The sequence below is a fragment of the Primulina huaijiensis genome, chromosome 4, assembly GCF_012295235.1.
Source record: "Primulina huaijiensis isolate GDHJ02 chromosome 4, ASM1229523v2, whole genome shotgun sequence".
Classification (NCBI taxonomy): Eukaryota; Viridiplantae; Streptophyta; class Magnoliopsida; order Lamiales; family Gesneriaceae; genus Primulina; species Primulina huaijiensis.
The window spans coordinates 6,823,906-6,845,089 of NC_133309.1; the positions used below are offsets into that span (position 1 = coordinate 6,823,906).

Here is a 21,184-nt window from a genome sequence, read left to right on the forward strand (position 1 = left end):
TTAGCTCGAGAGCTTTTTATCTAGAGGATGCTCAAGGACTCTTTCTCAAGCGACCATGGATTGTATTTCATCTAAAAAAGTATTTTGCTTGAAAGATGTAATTATTGATTGAAGATGTAATGAAGTTCTTTTCTTCTCAGCAAGTGTATGAATATTATATCTAAACCCGGGAGGTACAAAGCCCAGGTTAATGCACAAGTCCCGGGACATGATCCCTAGCCCAAGGCTCCGTACGTTGGTTATTAATTAGTCCAGGGCTCCATACCCTGGCTCGGGGCACCGCACCTCGACCATTCACAAGTCTTGGAACAAGATCTCAGGCCCAGGGCTCCGTATCTTGGTTATTAATAACCCCAGGGCTCCATACCCTGGCTCGGGGCACCACACCTCGACTATTCACAAGTTTCGGGACATGATCTCCGGCCAAATGCTCCGTACCTTGGTTATTAATAAGCCCAGAGCTCCACACCCTAGCTTGGGGCACCACATGACCTCGACCATTCACAAGTCCCGGGACATGATCCCTGACCCAAGGCTCCGTACCTTTGTTATAATTAATAAAATACAGGGCTCCGTATCCTCACTTAGGGGTTCTACACCTCGATCATTTAGTAAGTACATGGATTTTTATTCAGTCCATGGCTCAACATCTGACTACTTATTTGAAGTTACCGTCTATTTTCCAACACTTAGAAATTTTTTTGAATTTTATCATTCAAAAGCAGTTCGGGATCTAATTATTTCTAAGGCCGGGTATGTAAGAATTATTAACGAATTATTGGAAACACAACATATTAAATGAATAAAGGTTCATTGATGAAAAAGCCCGGGAGACATGAGCCTCGGCATCTTATCTCATTGTCCGGAAGATATGAAGCCCCCGATTCTTTTATTGACAAATTGATTATTTTTCTGTTGAAGTCCAAGGATGACTGATCGGGACAGCGAGTGAGACTTAACTCGACTATTTAAGGGATGGGTGGTGATACCTCCATAAGAGCCCGGGTCATGGATGACCCAATATGTTAAATGGATAGCCCAAATCCGGGTCAATTAGCAGGATAAATTCATCAAAAGCCGGGTAGGTGTGTGCCCGGAACACTTTCTCCCCAGGTAATCATAAGCTCGGGCTCTCGATTAAGTTCTCGGTCAATGAGTCACTACACGGATTGCCTTGATAACAGTGCCACACTCGAGTGTGTATGCAGATGAGATCTTATCTTGATAAGCGTTTCTGACAGAATCGTATTGATGTGGCTTGATGGAAAAGATAGGTCGGCATGACAGGAGGTCAACATCAAAGGCTATAAGTAGTAGGTATACACTAAAAACGATGTAATTCTTGATTTTCCTTCTATAAATGGCAAGTTCATTGTGCATTAAATTCATTCAGACATATGTTAACACACACATATTTACACCAGTAGCATTTACTTATCTCAGAAGCTACACTCGTTATCATCTTCACGTACTGACTTAAGTATCGGAGTGATCACCCCGGACACCCCTCTGGCGTCTATTCACGAGTTCATCTTCTTATTTGTAGGTTACGTGAGAAGATATATCCTTAAACACAAATCATCATCCGGTGGATTCTCCCGACTCAGCTCACCCAATTCACCCTGGTATCATCAAATCACTCGGGCCTTTTGACCACTGTCGGACCGAATCACAAAGATTCACGTGCCAGTCATGTGCATTAAGAAAATCGGGCCAATAATCATCTCANTATTATATGAAAGCAGTCATCCGAAGACGAAGCGGCAGTATCCAAATTAGGAGAGAAGAAGAGTGCAACAATGGAGGAGGAGGAGGAGGAGGCGATGCTCAACAAGGAAGAAGAAGACGAAGAAGAAGATTACAATATTGTCAAATTCGAGAATTCGCCGCTCAGAAATCGGGCGATGATGATGGACGAGGTTGCTTGGAGGCTCAAGAATGGAGATCTGATGATGAGAATCGAGGCCGCCAAAGAAGTCAGGAAGATGGTGAGAAAGTCCTCCAATTCAAACTCCAAGTCCGCTGTGCGCTGCCGCTTCGCCGCTTCCGGGGCGATTGAGCCGCTCGTCTCTATGCTCAACAATTGGTTCCCTTTATCCGCTCGCGAGGCTGCTCTGCTCGCGCTTCTCAATCTCGCCGCTCGTAATTTGAGGTTTCTGCTTCCTCCCTTTTCGTGCTTTGAATTTGATATATTTCTTGCTTGAGAAGGATTTCTGCAGCTTAGATTGAAAATATCTGAAATTGAATAATTGCTGCGACATGTGATGTGCTGAGGTTCTTTCTTGTTGAATTAATTTTGCTTTTGCTCTTATAAATCGGACTAAGACTTCAATATTTGATTGTGCTGATTAGAGAGCGAGTACATATACTATCCAGTTGCCAGATGTTGATGTTTTGGAATGTTTTTAGCTGAGAAAAAATCGAAGATGTCATTGGTGATCATTCCTGTGATATTCTGTGGTATCTTTAATGGACGAGTGAAAGAGTTAGTTTGTCATTTTAGTGTGATTAATTAAGCTAGAAAGATTAGAATGCCTCTGATTTTCTTTTGGATCAGATTGTCTTTGTTGGTTTCGAGTGTGTGAATGCAAACAAACAGTTTTAAAAACGAAAGAACTTTTTCTTGCAAGTATGCTGAAGATGTGGAGTTATGTAGAAGAGAGTTTACAGATTGTTTTGAGTAGAGGACTAGTCAAAGGTTTTAATTTCTTCGCTAAATATATAACTTCTCACCACTTCATAGGTTTCAAAGACTTCTCATATTGTGGAGATTGAGGACTTGGTAATTATCAACGCATCTCAGTTGTCAAAATACTGGCTACACTGGCCTTGGTTGTTTTATTGCATTAAGTCAACCTACCGATGCAAAAAGCCATGTTCATTTGCAGTTTAGGTGTTCCAAGTTTACAAGATTTTTTTATCTGTTACTATGTCGTGGGATTCTTCTTGACAAGTTTGGCAGTTAAACTTGCTACTTGAATTTCCTTTGTTTTGCAGAAAATTTTGATTTATATTGTAGTGTCAGCTGCTACAGAACAATGATGAGATTTATTATGGTACTATTCGGAGAACTCCTTCGGATTGTTGAACCTGATTTTTTTATTTCGGATCCCTTCATAGAGAAGAGGGTTATTCCCGCTTTTTTACTTTAATTAAACCTTTTGTGAGGCAAAAAATGCCTCTTGACTAATGTAAGGTGAAGTGAACTTTAGCAGATCATTCTCTGATCCCAGAAACCAAATAGGATGGATTTGATGAAGCACAAACTGCATATGGTATTTCAACTGAGAAAAGCATACATCAACTGACAAAATAGAGCTGCTATCGTCCACTTAGCTGAATCAGCTAGTTGGGTAAAATAATTATTTATCACTACACTAGGTTGCCTAGAGAACCCACAGCTCTCTCTACTCCAACTATTCTTTTCTAAAATCTATTAATCTCTGAGTAGGAAAACTTGGCTTTTTTATTTCATCTTTCTTGCTTTCCTCATCCTCGGCTTTTCCTGAAAGTAAATTAGGACAAATACAACAAATAACTGAGAAAGAGATGACCTTAATATAGTAAAGTGCACACAATGAATGCGAGGTTCTAGTACAAATTACGACGGATTATAGGTTACATGTGGTTGTATATTGAAGAGGATTCAAACTTGAAATTTTTTTCATGGCTCTAATATTTGAAAGAAGTTAGTTATATGTCAGTTGAAGATAGATTACAAAACTTTAGGAGCTGAAAGTAACTGAGTTTTTCGTTGCAATGGCTGTTTGTGGTGGGCTCAGTTAGTCTCATCGAGTCCAATCATGATCACATATAGGCTAGCTTACATTTTATTCTATTGAATTTACAAAATGTTTTGTTAAACGAAGTAATTCAGAAGGTGATGAAGGGTAATTCGTTCATTTATGTCCTGTGTTAGTATCTTTGGATGTTTAAAATGAAAAGGGAATGAAATGTTTTCCCAAGCAACAAAAACAACAGAATGAATAATGACTCGGTTTCCCCTCCTATTTTATTCTTCTACTTCTTTCTAGACTTCCCAGACGACTTCTGGCCTTGCTTGGATCTAGGCCCAATAATAATTGGGTCCGTCAGTGGTATATGGGTACATCTAATGGAGATTTCCTTTCAATTAATTGTGCTGCTTTATGATGTGAATTTTTTTGTCATATATCATGATTCGTGGGTGATTTTTCTTCTATTTCTTCAATTTAATGTTTGCTTTTCAATCCGGCGACTTTTACCCTTTGTGCTTTACTTATATTAGGGGTGCTAAAATGCAACACGACCCGTCAACCCGACACTACCCAACAAGAAAAAAATCAGGTTCGGGTTGGGGTTTTTCGGGTTCGGGTCGAGTTTGGGTTGGGTGGTTCGGGTTAGTGTCAGGTTAGACGGGTTTCGGGGTTGATCCGAAAACATTTTTTTTTGAAAATATTACCTATATTTTTATATATTGTATGTTTGAACAAAATTTATTTTATATTTATATGATAAATTTTCATCATTTAATATTTATTTTGTATATTTTTTATTTTTTTAACAATTGTTTATTTGATTTAGTAAATATAGTTTTAATTTTCTACAATTAATTTTCAAATTTAAATCAGAAATTTTGTTATTATGTGTTTAAATTAAAATATTAAAAAAAAATTTCATTAATTTTTTTTAAAAAATAAATTAAATTCGGGTTAGGCGGATTAAGTCGGGTTAGTGTTCGGGTTGGGGGTTTTCGGGTTGCTTCGGGTTCGGGTAAGGTTCGGGTTGGGAAAAAAAATTTCGCGGACCCGACCCGATTGACATCCCTAACTTATATATGTTTATTTTCTGCAGAAACAAGACCAGGATAGTTTCGTTGGGTGCTGTTCCACCTCTTGTGGAGCTCCTCAAATGTCAAACTGGCAATTTAAGAGAATTAGCAGGTGCGGCAATTCTGGCGCTGTCATCTGCTGCATCAAATAAACCAACAATAGCTGCTTCTGGGGCTGCTCCATTACTTGTGGAAGTCCTTTGCTCTGGAAGTGTGCAAGGAAAAGTTGATGCAGTAACGGCCCTGTACAATCTTTCAATCTCCGAAGAGGGGCCAAAGCTGATTGTCGATGTTAAAGCAGTTCCCCCTCTGATACACCTACTAAAGGAGTGCAAGAAGTACTCCAAGTTCGCGGAGAAAACTACTTTCCTACTTGAGATCTTCTCTAGTTCCGAGGAGGGAAGAATGGTAATTACCAATGTAGATGGTGGAATTTTAACTTTAGTCGAAACTGTCGAAGATGGATCCTCTATTAGCATGCAACACGCAGTTGGAGCTTTACTATCCTTGTGCCAAAGCTGCCGTGATAAATATAGGGAGCTTATTCTAAATGAAGGTGCTATACCCGGTCTTCTACGTTTAACAGCAGAGGGGACTTCAGCAGCTCAAGAGAGAGCTCGAACTCTTTTGGATTTGCTTAGGTATTCACCTCCCGAAAGTAGATTGACCTCCTCTGAGTTGGAGAGGATTGTTTACGACTTCGCTGCGCATGTTGATGGAACAGATAAAGCCGTCGAGACTGCCAATAGACTATTACAAGGCATAGTTCAAAAGAGCATGGAGCTCAGCTTCAGCCGTGTAAAGATCCAGGCTTCATCTTGCACCCCATCAAAGATTCAATCTACTTGAGAAATCACTGTGTTCCCAAGATCCACGTGTCGTGGAAAAGAAAAAACTGGCAAGAGTGTATTGACGCCCAACTTCATAATCCAAAAACGATGGTTCACAGAGTTCATACGGACGTTCATACTAAACTTGGTGTATCCTTCTACGTCTTCTAGAGGTAATTTTTAACGACCTCATCAAGCGTTGTATATCTGTGATGCATTTGTGACAGTTTATTCTATATTACTTACGGTTTTTGTTGAAAGAAATAGTATATATTGCCAATTTCGGGTATTACGTTAAATCTGAGTGGAGTCAAAATACAAAAATCGAAGATTCGACTGTGGACAATTTAGCTGTACGACAAAAGGTAATATAGTTGAAAAACTAACATTTTTCATCGGCCTTAATGTTTCAAAGGTTGGTTTTCATTTTCCTTTGAGACTCATTGTACGTTAACTAAATTATGGTGCAGTGCCTGTATGTTAATCTGTCAGTGGCCGTATGAATGATTTAGGAAATGTTTGCAAAATATCATGCGTGATTAGATTTATAGATCTATGAAAAAGTAGGAAAAATCATAAGATAGTTGTGTTTGAAAATGAAAGTTAAAAATTGAAATAAGAAGTCTACCAAAATCATGTTTGTAGACAGGTTGCGTCTATAATGACAACCTGGTCTATTTGTGATTATCCATAAAACGCATGCTGAGCCTCCCTCCCTATCCCTCAAAATCTTTGTTTGGTTTAGCGGGATCGTTTCTCTTGAAAAGCCGAGTGACACTCGTACTTAAACATATGTATGCATAATTCTTGATATAAGGAGTAATGTGAATAGTGCAGAGGTGAAGTTAAGCATGCAACTTAACCTACATTTATTTATTTCATGAACAAATGCATAAACTAAGATCTCAGAAAGCTTGAGGCACTGTTGGAGCAATCGGGATGTAACCAGGGCTTCCTTTTTGTTCAATCAAAAGTGGGAAAGGAGCACTTAAAGCCGCCCCAAAGTTTTCAGGCATAAGGTCTGAGGGGAGACTGATAAACGAGAAAGAAGACATACAAATTGAAAATTGCATTGCTATCATTTAAAATTTAAGCATCAATTAAAAATCAAAATTCTTGCTGCCAACTAAAAGTATTTTAAACTACAATTATAAAATTTGAAAAATTGAAGTCTACTCAATGCCTAGCTTTTAGATGTATACAAACAAACAAGCTATGTGATATCCTAAAACAAGAAGACTAGCCCTGAAAGTAGGGGAACCTTCAGGCTGACAAACCACTTCACATTTTGTTGTAGAGCAGATGAGGAACATAATTTGACCAACTCTTGAGAAGTAACATACATGGCAACCTACTTTAGAATACTATCTGATGTGGTCCAGGTGAATCGGGTAAGCTGGACGGGGCAATCCACCGAATTTGAGAAGAGTTTGTTCGAAGGGAAAAATGAACAAGAAGATATATCTGTGATATAGCTGCAACTATGTCCTGCAAACAAGAAGATAAACTCGTGAATGGGTGTCAGAGGGGTGTCCGGAATGGTCACTCCGATGTGTCAGAGGGGTGTCCGGAATGGTCACTCCGATGCTTAAGTTAGCAAGTGAAATATGAAGAGAACCAGTGTAGAGAAATAAATGCTACTAGTGGGTTTATGTCAATATGTCTGAATGAAATAAATGCAAAGCAAATCTGCTAATTATAGGAAGGAAGATNTATTTTTTATTTTTTTAACAATTGTTTATTTGATTTAGTAAATATAGTTTTAATTTTCTACAATTAATTTTCAAATTTAAATCAGAAATTTTGTTATTATGTGTTTAAATTAAAATATTAAAAAAAAATTTCATTAATTTTTTTTAAAAAATAAATTAAATTCGGGTTAGGCGGATTAAGTCGGGTTAGTGTTCGGGTTGGGGGTTTTCGGGTTGCTTCGGGTTCGGGTAAGGTTCGGGTTGGGAAAAAAAATTTCGCGGACCCGACCCGATTGACATCCCTAACTTATATATGTTTATTTTCTGCAGAAACAAGACCAGGATAGTTTCGTTGGGTGCTGTTCCACCTCTTGTGGAGCTCCTCAAATGTCAAACTGGCAATTTAAGAGAATTAGCAGGTGCGGCAATTCTGGCGCTGTCATCTGCTGCATCAAATAAACCAACAATAGCTGCTTCTGGGGCTGCTCCATTACTTGTGGAAGTCCTTTGCTCTGGAAGTGTGCAAGGAAAAGTTGATGCAGTAACGGCCCTGTACAATCTTTCAATCTCCGAAGAGGGGCCAAAGCTGATTGTCGATGTTAAAGCAGTTCCCCCTCTGATACACCTACTAAAGGAGTGCAAGAAGTACTCCAAGTTCGCGGAGAAAACTACTTTCCTACTTGAGATCTTCTCTAGTTCCGAGGAGGGAAGAATGGTAATTACCAATGTAGATGGTGGAATTTTAACTTTAGTCGAAACTGTCGAAGATGGATCCTCTATTAGCATGCAACACGCAGTTGGAGCTTTACTATCCTTGTGCCAAAGCTGCCGTGATAAATATAGGGAGCTTATTCTAAATGAAGGTGCTATACCCGGTCTTCTACGTTTAACAGCAGAGGGGACTTCAGCAGCTCAAGAGAGAGCTCGAACTCTTTTGGATTTGCTTAGGTATTCACCTCCCGAAAGTAGATTGACCTCCTCTGAGTTGGAGAGGATTGTTTACGACTTCGCTGCGCATGTTGATGGAACAGATAAAGCCGTCGAGACTGCCAATAGACTATTACAAGGCATAGTTCAAAAGAGCATGGAGCTCAGCTTCAGCCGTGTAAAGATCCAGGCTTCATCTTGCACCCCATCAAAGATTCAATCTACTTGAGAAATCACTGTGTTCCCAAGATCCACGTGTCGTGGAAAAGAAAAAACTGGCAAGAGTGTATTGACGCCCAACTTCATAATCCAAAAACGATGGTTCACAGAGTTCATACGGACGTTCATACTAAACTTGGTGTATCCTTCTACGTCTTCTAGAGGTAATTTTTAACGACCTCATCAAGCGTTGTATATCTGTGATGCATTTGTGACAGTTTATTCTATATTACTTACGGTTTTTGTTGAAAGAAATAGTATATATTGCCAATTTCGGGTATTACGTTAAATCTGAGTGGAGTCAAAATACAAAAATCGAAGATTCGACTGTGGACAATTTAGCTGTACGACAAAAGGTAATATAGTTGAAAAACTAACATTTTTCATCGGCCTTAATGTTTCAAAGGTTGGTTTTCATTTTCCTTTGAGACTCATTGTACGTTAACTAAATTATGGTGCAGTGCCTGTATGTTAATCTGTCAGTGGCCGTATGAATGATTTAGGAAATGTTTGCAAAATATCATGCGTGATTAGATTTATAGATCTATGAAAAAGTAGGAAAAATCATAAGATAGTTGTGTTTGAAAATGAAAGTTAAAAATTGAAATAAGAAGTCTACCAAAATCATGTTTGTAGACAGGTTGCGTCTATAATGACAACCTGGTCTATTTGTGATTATCCATAAAACGCATGCTGAGCCTCCCTCCCTATCCCTCAAAATCTTTGTTTGGTTTAGCGGGATCGTTTCTCTTGAAAAGCCGAGTGACACTCGTACTTAAACATATGTATGCATAATTCTTGATATAAGGAGTAATGTGAATAGTGCAGAGGTGAAGTTAAGCATGCAACTTAACCTACATTTATTTATTTCATGAACAAATGCATAAACTAAGATCTCAGAAAGCTTGAGGCACTGTTGGAGCAATCGGGATGTAACCAGGGCTTCCTTTTTGTTCAATCAAAAGTGGGAAAGGAGCACTTAAAGCCGCCCCAAAGTTTTCAGGCATAAGGTCTGAGGGGAGACTGATAAACGAGAAAGAAGACATACAAATTGAAAATTGCATTGCTATCATTTAAAATTTAAGCATCAATTAAAAATCAAAATTCTTGCTGCCAACTAAAAGTATTTTAAACTACAATTATAAAATTTGAAAAATTGAAGTCTACTCAATGCCTAGCTTTTAGATGTATACAAACAAACAAGCTATGTGATATCCTAAAACAAGAAGACTAGCCCTGAAAGTAGGGGAACCTTCAGGCTGACAAACCACTTCACATTTTGTTGTAGAGCAGATGAGGAACATAATTTGACCAACTCTTGAGAAGTAACATACATGGCAACCTACTTTAGAATACTATCTGATGTGGTCCAGGTGAATCGGGTAAGCTGGACGGGGCAATCCACCGAATTTGAGAAGAGTTTGTTCGAAGGGAAAAATGAACAAGAAGATATATCTGTGATATAGCTGCAACTATGTCCTGCAAACAAGAAGATAAACTCGTGAATGGGTGTCAGAGGGGTGTCCGGAATGGTCACTCCGATGTGTCAGAGGGGTGTCCGGAATGGTCACTCCGATGCTTAAGTTAGCAAGTGAAATATGAAGAGAACCAGTGTAGAGAAATAAATGCTACTAGTGGGTTTATGTCAATATGTCTGAATGAAATAAATGCAAAGCAAATCTGCTAATTATAGGAAGGAAGATTGTAACGTACCGTACTTTTAACTATTTTAAAATTTGCGGAAAATAAAAATTTTCTTTAAACAAGAAACAAACATTCAATTTGCGGAATCATTAAACTATTCATCCAAAATATTTGCAACATAAAGATCACAATCAAAGTTTTGCTAAAGAAAAATACGTGTTTGAATATCGTAAACCAAACTTGAAATCAAAGTATTAAAATTTGTCATGCTTAAAATCTTAAAATAAAACGTGGGCGGTCCTGGGGTTTAACCTCCTGCGTAGTCCAAGCCGGCTCATTGGTCCCCACCCCTCGCCTCCTCAAACTCATCATCACCTGCATCGATCAAGTCTAGTGAGTATAAAGACTCAACATGTATAAACTGGAAGTAGCGAGTAATACGTAATAAAACCACATGCATCTTTAAAATAGAGCGTACATACATGAAACTTGAACATACGTACATACATACATAGTCGTGCCATCAACATAAAACTTTTCGTAAACATGCTTGCTTCATACATACTTGAGCATACATAACATAATTTTGCATAGAGTCATGTTTCAAAGCAAGTGACCGATACGTAAAAGTGCCTGATCAGACTAAACCACAATACTGGGTGGATTGGTCCCTGGTCATGCTTTACCGCTTTCCAATCCCACATACATGAGATCCCCGTTCATACTTTAACGGGTAGATTGTTCCCTGGTCATGCTTTACCGCTTTCCAATCCTGATCTAAACCCGTTAATGTTGAGTTTCGGTTTTCTCGTGCCCAAACGCAGCGTAAGTTTTGAAATTTTTATTTTATTTTGACAATCAAAATATATTTGTTTTAAGCACTCGTATGGTTTTATAATTAAACATTCATAGGGCATTGGAATTTTATACCTTTGGTGAATTAAATCACTTGGCTCCAAGTAATCCGGTTTAGCGGATATAGCTCTTGATGAATCCCTACGAACTTTCTTCGAAAACTCCTTTCTTTATTCTTCTAATCAGGTCTACGACTAGATTACTTGTTCCTCTTCTAACTTGTACTAGAAAATTAGAAGATATTTTTCGTAGAGATAACCGAAGAAGAAATCAACTCATTACTATAAGCCAATTTTTCTTGCAAAAGAGAAAAGGATTTTTCGAGAGCCTATTGGAATTGGGGAGAGCGAAAGTTAATGAAATCTCTCTTTTTGATTTCGGATGCCCCTCACGTTAATAAGAATCCAATTCTCTTTATTATTTCTAATATTCAATTTTCTTAATTAATTAACTTAATTAATATAATTAAATATTCAAGAAATATTTCAGGCCAAATCAAAGTCTTTTTATTTTTTTAAATTACCTACCAAACTTTCGAAATGCATGCCTGTGCAAGTAAGAAATAATAAAATCCTTATTATTTCATTAATCCATCATTTACTTAATTAATCCAATTAATTAAGTTAACTATAGATTTTAATTGCGTGCCATATCAAAAGCCAATCTCGATTATTAATACATATATTTTGAGAATATCATGCATTAACATTATTTTGCTTTGTGTGCAAGTTTCTAAATTATGTTATTATGAATATCTCCATATTACATAAATCAATACAATATTTAATAAAAATTTAATGGGCTATATTTTAACTCAATTAAAATATAATTTGATTATTAAAGCCCATTTAAACTTTAATAAATTTGCATGATGGGTTTATACTCTTACAAGCCTATGATTCATGCTCTCATTATATTAATCTCATCATAATCTCGATCGACGATCCAATATCATCGATGTGACAAATTCAACTTATTTGTTATTATTATGAACACTTTAATTTCGAGATCACCAATGTCTAAATAAGGCAGGTGTACTCCTTCGACTGTCTTAACAATCATGCTCTCAAAATTTCTATAATCTTTTATAAACTTTATTTATAAGCTTATCGATTTATCATATCAAACTTATTTCTTATAAATTCAACTCATTGAATTTATTATCTCAACGAGAACAAGTAAACCAGTGCTTGTGTGACCCTCAATAGTCCAGAGATACAGCTAGCCGTGGGTTCACAACTCTTTATGATTCATAATAACATTTATTCTTATTCGGGCTTACCCTAGTTAGCCTCATTCTTTTCATTAACACCTTGATCAAGAATGTCAGAACTAATTTCTGATTGCACCAATCGGATCATGGTAAGAGCGTCTAGTAGCATCGCCCCATGATCCCCTAGGTATCACTTATAGTGCCTACAAGAACCAGTCGATTATGATTAACATACAGTACGGTCCCTTCATCTCAGATATCCCGATCGAATCTGCAACCATTGGTTCATCGAGGGTTGCATATTAATTCGATAACTATGTGACAGATATAATAGTGGCATCTCGTGTACTATTTGGAAAACTCCTTCTCCAACGTACATCTCATACTTTGGCCAGAGATTCCATGCACTATTATTACTTCAGATCACATAGGATATTCACACCCGTAGGTGAGCGGTTAATCCCCAACTACAATGCACTGGCTCCTATATGTGTCGCAATTGTACCCAACCTCGCCACCTGATGACTCTCCTGGAGTCGGTAAACGAGTCAAAGCACATCCCTAGTATATAGAGCCTCAGTGTTGTCCCAGGTCGTAAGGACTAATGGTGTACAATCAAAACCACGGACTTATCCTCTCGATGAATGATAACCACTTGGAAAGTTCGAGGAAGGGTTATTCGGTATAATCATCATATGACTACCCATCTGCATGTTTGAACATCTCTATGCCCTTACCAAGAAACGTGGTACACAACATCACAGATGCTAGTCTCGAGCTCAAACGACCTTTATCCATGTTTTAGGCGGCTGAATCGACTAGGAACGAATTTAGATTATACAGTGTTTACAAATGAGTTTCAACATCGAATTACGATTCATTTGTATTAAAGTATAATCAAGATCTTTATCTATGTTGTTCACATGGGTATACAGATAAAGTAAAACAAGACCATAAAAATTTAAATTATATTAAAATAAAGATTGTTTATTACACTTGAGTCAATAAAATCCCTAGCCAACCGTTGGCTTGCAGGGCATCTACTCTAACAATTCATACTTTAACAGGGTGGAGAGGTCCTCAGCCACGTTCACTGACTTCCAAACTCATACATAATTTGGTCACAAGACATTTAGCATGCCTCAAAAACTTAAAATATTTTCTTTGCACGTCGAACATACTTACTTGGCGTTGAGGGATTCGTTGGATCTCGATTGGGGCCACTGCTGCACATGCTAACATGAGTTCAAACCCTTATCTTTCATTGCTTAGACGTAGGTACTCGTGCTCACCACCGAAGTAAATAAATAGCTTATGACATTCTAAATCGCTCGGGACTTGACCTCGTTTAATCATCGTACTAAACCATGACATAGAACCCCCAAAACATATCATATATTTATATTAATAACCCCAAAACAAATCTTATATTTTTACATAAATAAATTTTAACCATTGTACTAAAATATGATATAGAAACCCGAAGCAAAATAAAAAAAAAAGTTTTTTTTTTAAATTTTTTTATAATAGGGGTACACGGACCCCCTGTAAGGGTCCGGGTAGGGGTCCGGGTAAGGTCTGGAAAATCACATTTCGAAGAGAAAAATGACACGGACTCGGTGTCGAGGTCCGGGTAGGTGCTGGATTTGCAAACTTGCGAAAAAATTCACTAACTTATTGATTCACTCCTCCAATCCAAGCCTAGGGACATTGAACCAACACCTCAAGACTCATTCTAGGATGTTATTACATTGAATCAAATCCGTACAAACGTCCCAAAACAATTACGCATAAAAAACAACGCAACCCAATCCGTGAACACGACATTTGACAACAAAACGCATCCTACGACTTCAAATGGAAACAAGTACCTATCTATGCTAATCGACACAACAAATACCATCTCAACATCATACTAAACATACTTAAACGCAGCAATGATCATCCATCGATCCCCAACGAAGCCTGCAACAATAAAACTTCAAGAACATATCATGAACGTATTTTCAGAAAATTTCAATTTGAGCAGTCCCACGAAAACAATTATAACTCACTCGTTTCTTATCCACAAATTACGAATTTTATATCAAATCGAAGGTATCAAAGAGTGCTACGTTTTATATGTTGAAATTTTTTCCAGAAATCCGACCGAAAAATTGCAGTTTTTAAAATGACAGTAAAAACGTTTTCTTGAGATCTAAAAAGTTTCAGAAATCGATTCAAAACATAATTGCTCAAACTTTGCTCATAATAATCAAACTTTCACGCATAACATACATCAATATATCTACCATGACGAGATCGATGCATAAAACGAAAGAATATACATGTCTTTGAATCTTTAACGTTACCGAAACGACGAAACCGAAGCGGGAACAGAGCGAGGGTTGATCCAGGACGAACATGGCACGGTTTCCTTGAAATAAACTTCACAAAAATTTTCTGGAATACTGAAGGGAATGGGGCGTGTGGAGACCCGGACGCTAATCATCTTCTTAATCGTCATTGGGACTAATTAATCAATTATAATAAACATGGTCTGAATTTTTTTTTTTAAAATATAATATCAAATGCGGAACGTAATGGAATCACTCTACTATACATATCAATAGAAAAGTAAAGTACAAGTCTTGTACTATATACAATCATTTACAAACTAAGGTTCAACTACTAAATATCAAGTGTTCAACCCTATCTCAGATCAAGTCCGTAGTCTCCACTCTAATCACGATCTCTCTCTTCATCTCCTCGACCCTGAACCTGTCCCACCTGTTGTCATGCACACATACAAACACGACAACAGCCGGATAACTCCGGTGAGAATAAATCCCAGTATAAATCAACGAAACATGCAAGCATATAATCAATATAAAGCATGAAGCAGATATCAGATATCTATCAAAATCTGAAACATAATTAATATCAAACTATCAATCATACTCGTGACTCCACGACTCAGACTAGACTCAATCCTAGTCTAGGGATCCCGGTTTCCAGACGTTGGTATTCCTATATCGACCAACAGTAATAGAAGAAACTCCGATTCTATCCACGTCGATATAACCAAACATCCAGTGTCTTGACCTATCCGTCACAGACTGTGGCACTATCGCCAATACACTATCTTGTGACATCGTGCAATGTGCCCGTGGCGATCCCGCCACTATCAGGTACTTCTGTCACAAGATCACTCGTCTAATATTCGTCTAACACATGCTCTCTATACATCAATAGAACAAGCATATCAAATCAAATCAATGCAAATAATAACAAATAGTATGTGATTTAGGGAAACACAAGTATATCCTACTTGTGTCGATCTCCCAATACCACATTGACTTATACCTTTCGTTTGTAGTCTCGGTCTGCAGAAACGGAAGTTCTGAACTCAAGATTGTCTCTGTAAATCTGAAAGGACATATCGAGAATAATAATATCAACCTTCCATTCTCAATTCAATACTGAATCTGATTAATCTGAATTTAATTCAAATCATCGGCATAACGGCACAATCTCAATATCCCCGTAAATACCATATCAACAAATATCAATTACAAATCATAACCCATATCCGATACAATCTGTAATCAATCAATAATCCAAATCTGTCCGATTTCAATCGATATAATCAGAAAATCATAACAATTCCATAATCAACTTGTTCTTCGATCTGACTTCGATTATGCAATGTTTAGTATTCCCAGAACACATAATAATGATCAAATAATAATTTCTCCAATATCATAATTTCAAATGATAACAGAACTCAATAAAACTTATGTCCAGTTGTAGCTGTTGAAAAGAGGATCACAGCACTGTGCTCGGATTCAAAATCGGATCACCGGTACTTGCAAAATAAATTTCTAGTATCAAATGAAGCTTGAGGAATTCTTTCTCGGAAACTCTCGGTTTCTTGCTGAAGATTTGAAGGAAATGAAGAATTTTAACGTTTTATATGCATGATGTGACAAGTGTCACACTCAACTTTCCATAATTGCACTTTAGTCCCTCAACTTTTCACTATTTACAAATCGGCCCCCGCTCAATCTTTTAATTCAATTTCAATCCTAATTAATTACAAAAACCGTGGAATCTAATTCATCATTCCAAAAATTCATAAATTAAATAATCTCGGATTAAAATGATATAATCTCGGGCCTTACAGGGCGGCTGCTCTCTCCTTCAAGAACTCTAGTTTTGCTCTCAAATTCTGAAAATAAAATGTGTAGGTGTGTGTTGTGTGTTTTGGTGCGTGTAAAAACGTGTAAGTGTGTGTGAGTGTGTGTAACGTGTGTGTGTGTGTGTTTTAATTCGGAGAAATTATTGCTAAATTAACTAATTGAAATATTAATTAAAAGGTTAAACCACACCAATTTAATCATAATCCTCAATTAAAATAAATACACACTGATTTTATAAAATTCTCTTCTTTAACAAAATAAAATACACAAAGCCAACTTTAAAAGTTTTAAAATTCTAAACTCACTAAATACATAATTTAGGTTTTAAAATGCTGAAACTTATTAAATTAATTAATATGCCACAACCTTAACTTAAAAATAAAATACCACATTTAAAAATTGACAAAATCGTCACCGATCTCTTTTCCTCGATCCCGCATCGAATAGTCGCCTGAAACATGAAACTCAAAAAATGTTTAACGTGCATCACATAAACATAATAAATTTAAATTAATGCATTTGGATAAAACATGCATCGCTAAAACTCATTTTAAATTAAATAAATGATTTGACAACTAAATAATGCATGTGTTTTATGTGTACTGATTTTGGGCTCTACAAAGATGATGAATTTTCCTTGTTTTCTGTGCCTACTTACCACTTGTATCCATCACCTACTTGCTGTCACGCCATCTTGACTTTCTCATTATATCAAATCAACAAGAATTTGTTAGGCACGCTTATCGAGAGAAGATATCCTCTGATCTTACACTCGAGTGCGGTACTGTAACCAGGGCTTCCCAATCAGCGAGTCATCATTTGGGAATTCGCCCGAGAGGCTCAGGCCCCCTAGTTGGCTCGGCAACTTATGAGCCATTTCTGTAATCCCACCATGATCCGGGCTATCCATTTTTTGTGAGGATCCGGAATTTCAGAGCAAAACATGTAAGTAATAAAACTTAAAATGAAGATCAAAACTTTAATCTTAATTATAAAACTCAAATATAAACTTAAATTTTCAGCTAACATGGCTCGAGGAAGTAGCTCAAAAGCTCGAAGATTAGCTCAACGGGAAGCTATGCTAAAGAAACCGCATCAATCGAAGAGTCGCCATCGGAGAAGTAAACCCCCAGCTCAAAAACTCAATCTTTTAGTTCAATGAAACTCAATCATGCTTGTCCTAAAAAGAACAAAAAGGGTGCTAAAGGAGGAGCTAAGGGAATTGACAAATTTATTGTGCAAGAAATGTCCTTTTAGAAAACCAAGGTGACTCTTGATGCTTGGTTGCAATTTTGACTACATTTAATTCCTTTCTTGGCCATCAAGTGGACGGCAATGGGGAGCTCAAGGGACTAAAAATCGACCTATAATTAGCACTCAAAGGCTGAAGAAATGCACACCCAAAAACACAATGAATTTGGTCCTCCCCTCACCAAGAAGCTCTCGGCCGCCGCAAGGAAAATGAGGAAGAAGGGAAGTTGTTCCGGCTGCTTTGCATGTTAAAGTGTTGCGTACAGTGTCGTGAAGATCCTGTCTAGGTTCGGTCATCATTTGGCCGAAATTCAGAAAGTTTCGTTCAACTAAGTTCTGGATATTTCAAACCGTACCTTCGAATTCGGTAAGTGGGTTTTTGTTACGTATTTTTCTTGTATTTTAAACTTTGCATAAAAATAACATGACATGCTCGTATGTGTGTCCTTATATTCGAAAATCATTGTTTACATGATTTAAAATTTCGATCGATGAATGTTTTGTTCTTTCTGAATTCAACATCCTTTGATTCCGTTGAAATCCTTTCAAACTTTTGATAAGTTCTGTTCGATAAATCTGAATTCTGTAATATACTGTTACAAATTGATTTGAAATGGAACAATAATTGTAATTATTTCTGGCCCCCATCAGTAGATATAAAACTGTGTCTGGCCGCCATCAATGGGTATAAAACTGTGTTCCGGCCTTACCCCTTAGAAGACTAACATATTGGGGACAATTTGACTATAAAAATGAGATGCGTAACAGTGTTCTGTGATGAAATTTAAAATTAATAATTTATTATATTTTAAAATTTAAGTTTCATTAAAATTATAAAATTATGTTATTTTAGTATTGTGTGTTTATATTTAAATGTCTTACTAAATATGTTTTATTTTCAGGTTTTCTACGTGTTAGTAAAATAATGATAACTCAAGCTAAAAAATTCAAATGGAGGTGATTCAAACATGTTTGAAATCCTTGAGAAATTATCTACAACTTTGCAGAAGACATGATTGCCTAAAAAGTTGGTTAAGATGATCAAATTGTGAAAATATCAAAAGGAGGACAAATTTACTTTCACCATGACCAGCATATAGTAAAAAAATCATAACTATTTCAATATTTAACCAAATGAGGTGAACCAAGTGGCCAAATTCATCTACAGACAATTCCCCACATGTTTGCTGTTTTGAGCTGAGTCAAATTCGGTGATTAAAGTCGTGGAACAAAGCATTGAAAGAAGGGGCATGGAATTGAAGTTGGAGGAGACAAAGACTACTATTACAACTACATTGCATTAATAGAATTTTTGACCCTTTCTCTCATTTGGCCTATAAATAGAGGCCTTGTGCTAGCTTGAGAATCATTCTATCTCATTGTAAAATATAGTGTGAGTGTGTATAAAAGTTCTAAGTTCCAATATATTTTTCATTTTCCAAATTATGAGTGATGTTTTTAGTGTTGATCAAAAGTAAGTTCATGGAAAGCTAAATCTATTATGTCAAGGTGAAGAGGATGAATTCTTGGTGAAGTCAGATTGTTTATATTTTGTATATTCTTTCTTTATTTCTTTTCATTTTGCTAATTTCTTTTTTTTTTAGGTATAAAAATGAATTATTTGTTGTTATCAATTTACATCAAATTCTTGATACGATTGAAGTGGTTATCTTGATTTGTTGTTTAATTTTGATACAATAAATATTTCATCAATTATTATTGTTATATTATACTATATTTATATAATTATATCATATATTTTATTTAGACGATAGCGTGGCTCTGCCGGTTGTTCTAAATGAAATATTATGATTTAATACTAACATCTAACAATCTAACAGTTACTTTATCGCATCTAAAATTTATTTTATCGCAACTAACTTTTAACTTTCCACATCTAACATTTACTTTATCGCAACTAACTTTTACTTTCCGCATCTAACATTTATTTTATCGCAACTAACTTTTACTTTTTGCAACTAACTTTTACTTTCCCGCAACTAACTTATTAAATCATATATTTTATTTAGGCACTAGCGTGGCTCTGCCGGTTGTTTTAAATGAAAAAATATTTAATTTTCTTGGAACCATTATTTATGGTGGTTTCCTTTGTTTTACTTTTAATTTAACAATATTGCATAAATCAAGAATAAATCCTCGAGCCTTGACAAAATTTATAATTTGTAAACTTCGTTCTTGCATTTGGTAATCTATAAATTAATAAATTTAAACTTAAAATAACCTCACTGTGGATCGATCTCGTACTTACGAAATATATTACTTGCAGACAACCTATACTTGGGTGAATTATAATTTAAGTCGTAGCAAGTTTTTAATGCCGTTGCCGGGGAGGTATAAATTAAGTTTATATTTGTTAATTATGTTTTATTTATAAGTATTGTGTTTTTTTTTGTATGAGTATTTGGAGTCGAAAAAAAAATTGTAGACTTATTCGAGTATCTGAAAATAATTTAAACTTGGATGATAATTCAAATAATCAAGATAATGATAACAATAATAACAATAATAATAATAATAATAATCAAGAACATGAGCAATTATGAACACTTAGGCACCATATGAACCCTATTAGAACTAGTGCTCCATCTTGTTTAGTTTTTCGTCCTGATGTATCTAATTTCAACTTTAAACCTCAAATTATTCAACTTTTACCAAATTTTCATGGCTTAGATTCTGAAAATTCATATTTACATCCAAGAGAATTTGAGGCCGTGTGTAACACTTATAATGATCAAAATTATAGCATGGATATAGTCCGATTAAAGCTTTTATCTTTTTCTTTAAAAGATAAAGCTAAAACATGATTACGAAATTTGAGATCAAGTTCAATAAGATCATGGGAAGAAATGCAACAACAATTTCTCAAAAAGTTTTTTCCTTCCCATAGAACAAACTCTTTTAAAAGACAAATTACTACTTTTTCTCAAAAACAAGGAGAAACATTTTATCAATGTTGGGATAGATATAAAGAATTACTTAATACATGCCCACATCATGGTTTTGAAATATGGAGAATAGTTTCTCTTTTATGAAGGTCTAATACCTAAAGATAGGCAAATGATAGAATTCATGTGTAATGGAACTTTTGAAGATAAAAACCCAAATGAAGCTATGGAATATTTGGATTCATTAGCAGAAAATGCTCAAAATTGGGATAATATAGGCACAATAGAACCACCAATAACTAAAATCAATAATTCAACAAATGGAGGTGGTATCTATAATCTTAAAGATGATATAGATATTCAAGCAAAACTTGCATCTTTAGCAAGAAAAATTGAGTCATTAGAAATGAAAAAAAGTGGTCAATTAAAAAGTATTCAAGAAATTGTTTGTCATATATGTGATACACATGATCATACTACAAAAGATTGTCCAACATTACCTTCATTTAAAGAATTTCTCCATGAGCAAGCAAATTATGTTAACAATTATAAAAAACCAATACTAGATCTTTTTTCAACATCATATAATCATGGATGGAAAAATCATCCTAATTTTAGTTGGAGGAATGATAATAATGCACAACCCTCACAACAATA

At 36.0% G+C, this 21,184-nt stretch overlaps 2 protein-coding genes and 1 non-coding gene across 3 annotated transcripts; 2 read left to right on the top strand and 1 right to left on the bottom strand.

The window, feature by feature from the left end:
• The first annotated feature begins 1,743 nt into the window (after window positions 1-1,743).
• Window positions 1,744-5,979, top strand: LOC140975292 (U-box domain-containing protein 45-like). The gene is made up of 2 exons (XM_073438940.1): window positions 1,744-2,152; window positions 4,834-5,979. Exons 1-2 carry the CDS (start codon window positions 1,800-1,802, stop codon window positions 5,657-5,659), a joined length of 1,179 nt encoding a protein of 392 aa, XP_073295041.1. The 5' UTR covers window positions 1,744-1,799; the 3' UTR covers window positions 5,660-5,979.
• A 1,635-nt stretch (window positions 5,980-7,614) lies between these two features.
• Window positions 7,615-8,807, top strand: LOC140975293 (U-box domain-containing protein 45-like). Its single transcript, XM_073438941.1, has one exon. The coding sequence runs from the start codon at window positions 7,645-7,647 to the stop codon at window positions 8,485-8,487; it is 843 nt and encodes a 280-aa protein (XP_073295042.1). The 5' UTR covers window positions 7,615-7,644; the 3' UTR covers window positions 8,488-8,807.
• An 11,725-nt stretch (window positions 8,808-20,532) lies between these two features.
• Window positions 20,533-20,643, bottom strand: LOC140975971 (small nucleolar RNA R71). The gene has a single exon (XR_012175107.1). It is a non-coding gene; the product is annotated as a small nucleolar RNA R71 (small nucleolar RNA).
• Window positions 20,644-21,184: the final 541 nt, after the last annotated feature.

Excerpts from the sequence above, each read along its gene's own strand:
- LOC140975292 (XM_073438940.1), top strand. The coding sequence starts at position 1,800 with ATGGAGGAGGAGGAGGAGGAGGCGATGCTCAACAAGGAAGAAGAAGAC. Across the intron at positions 2,153-4,833 it reads CTCGCCGCTCGTAATTTGAG|AAACAAGACCAGGATAGTTT; the intron begins GTTTCTGCTTCC and ends TATTTTCTGCAG.
- LOC140975293 (XM_073438941.1), top strand. The coding sequence starts at position 7,645 with ATGTTTATTTTCTGCAGAAACAAGACCAGGATAGTTTCGTTGGGTGCT.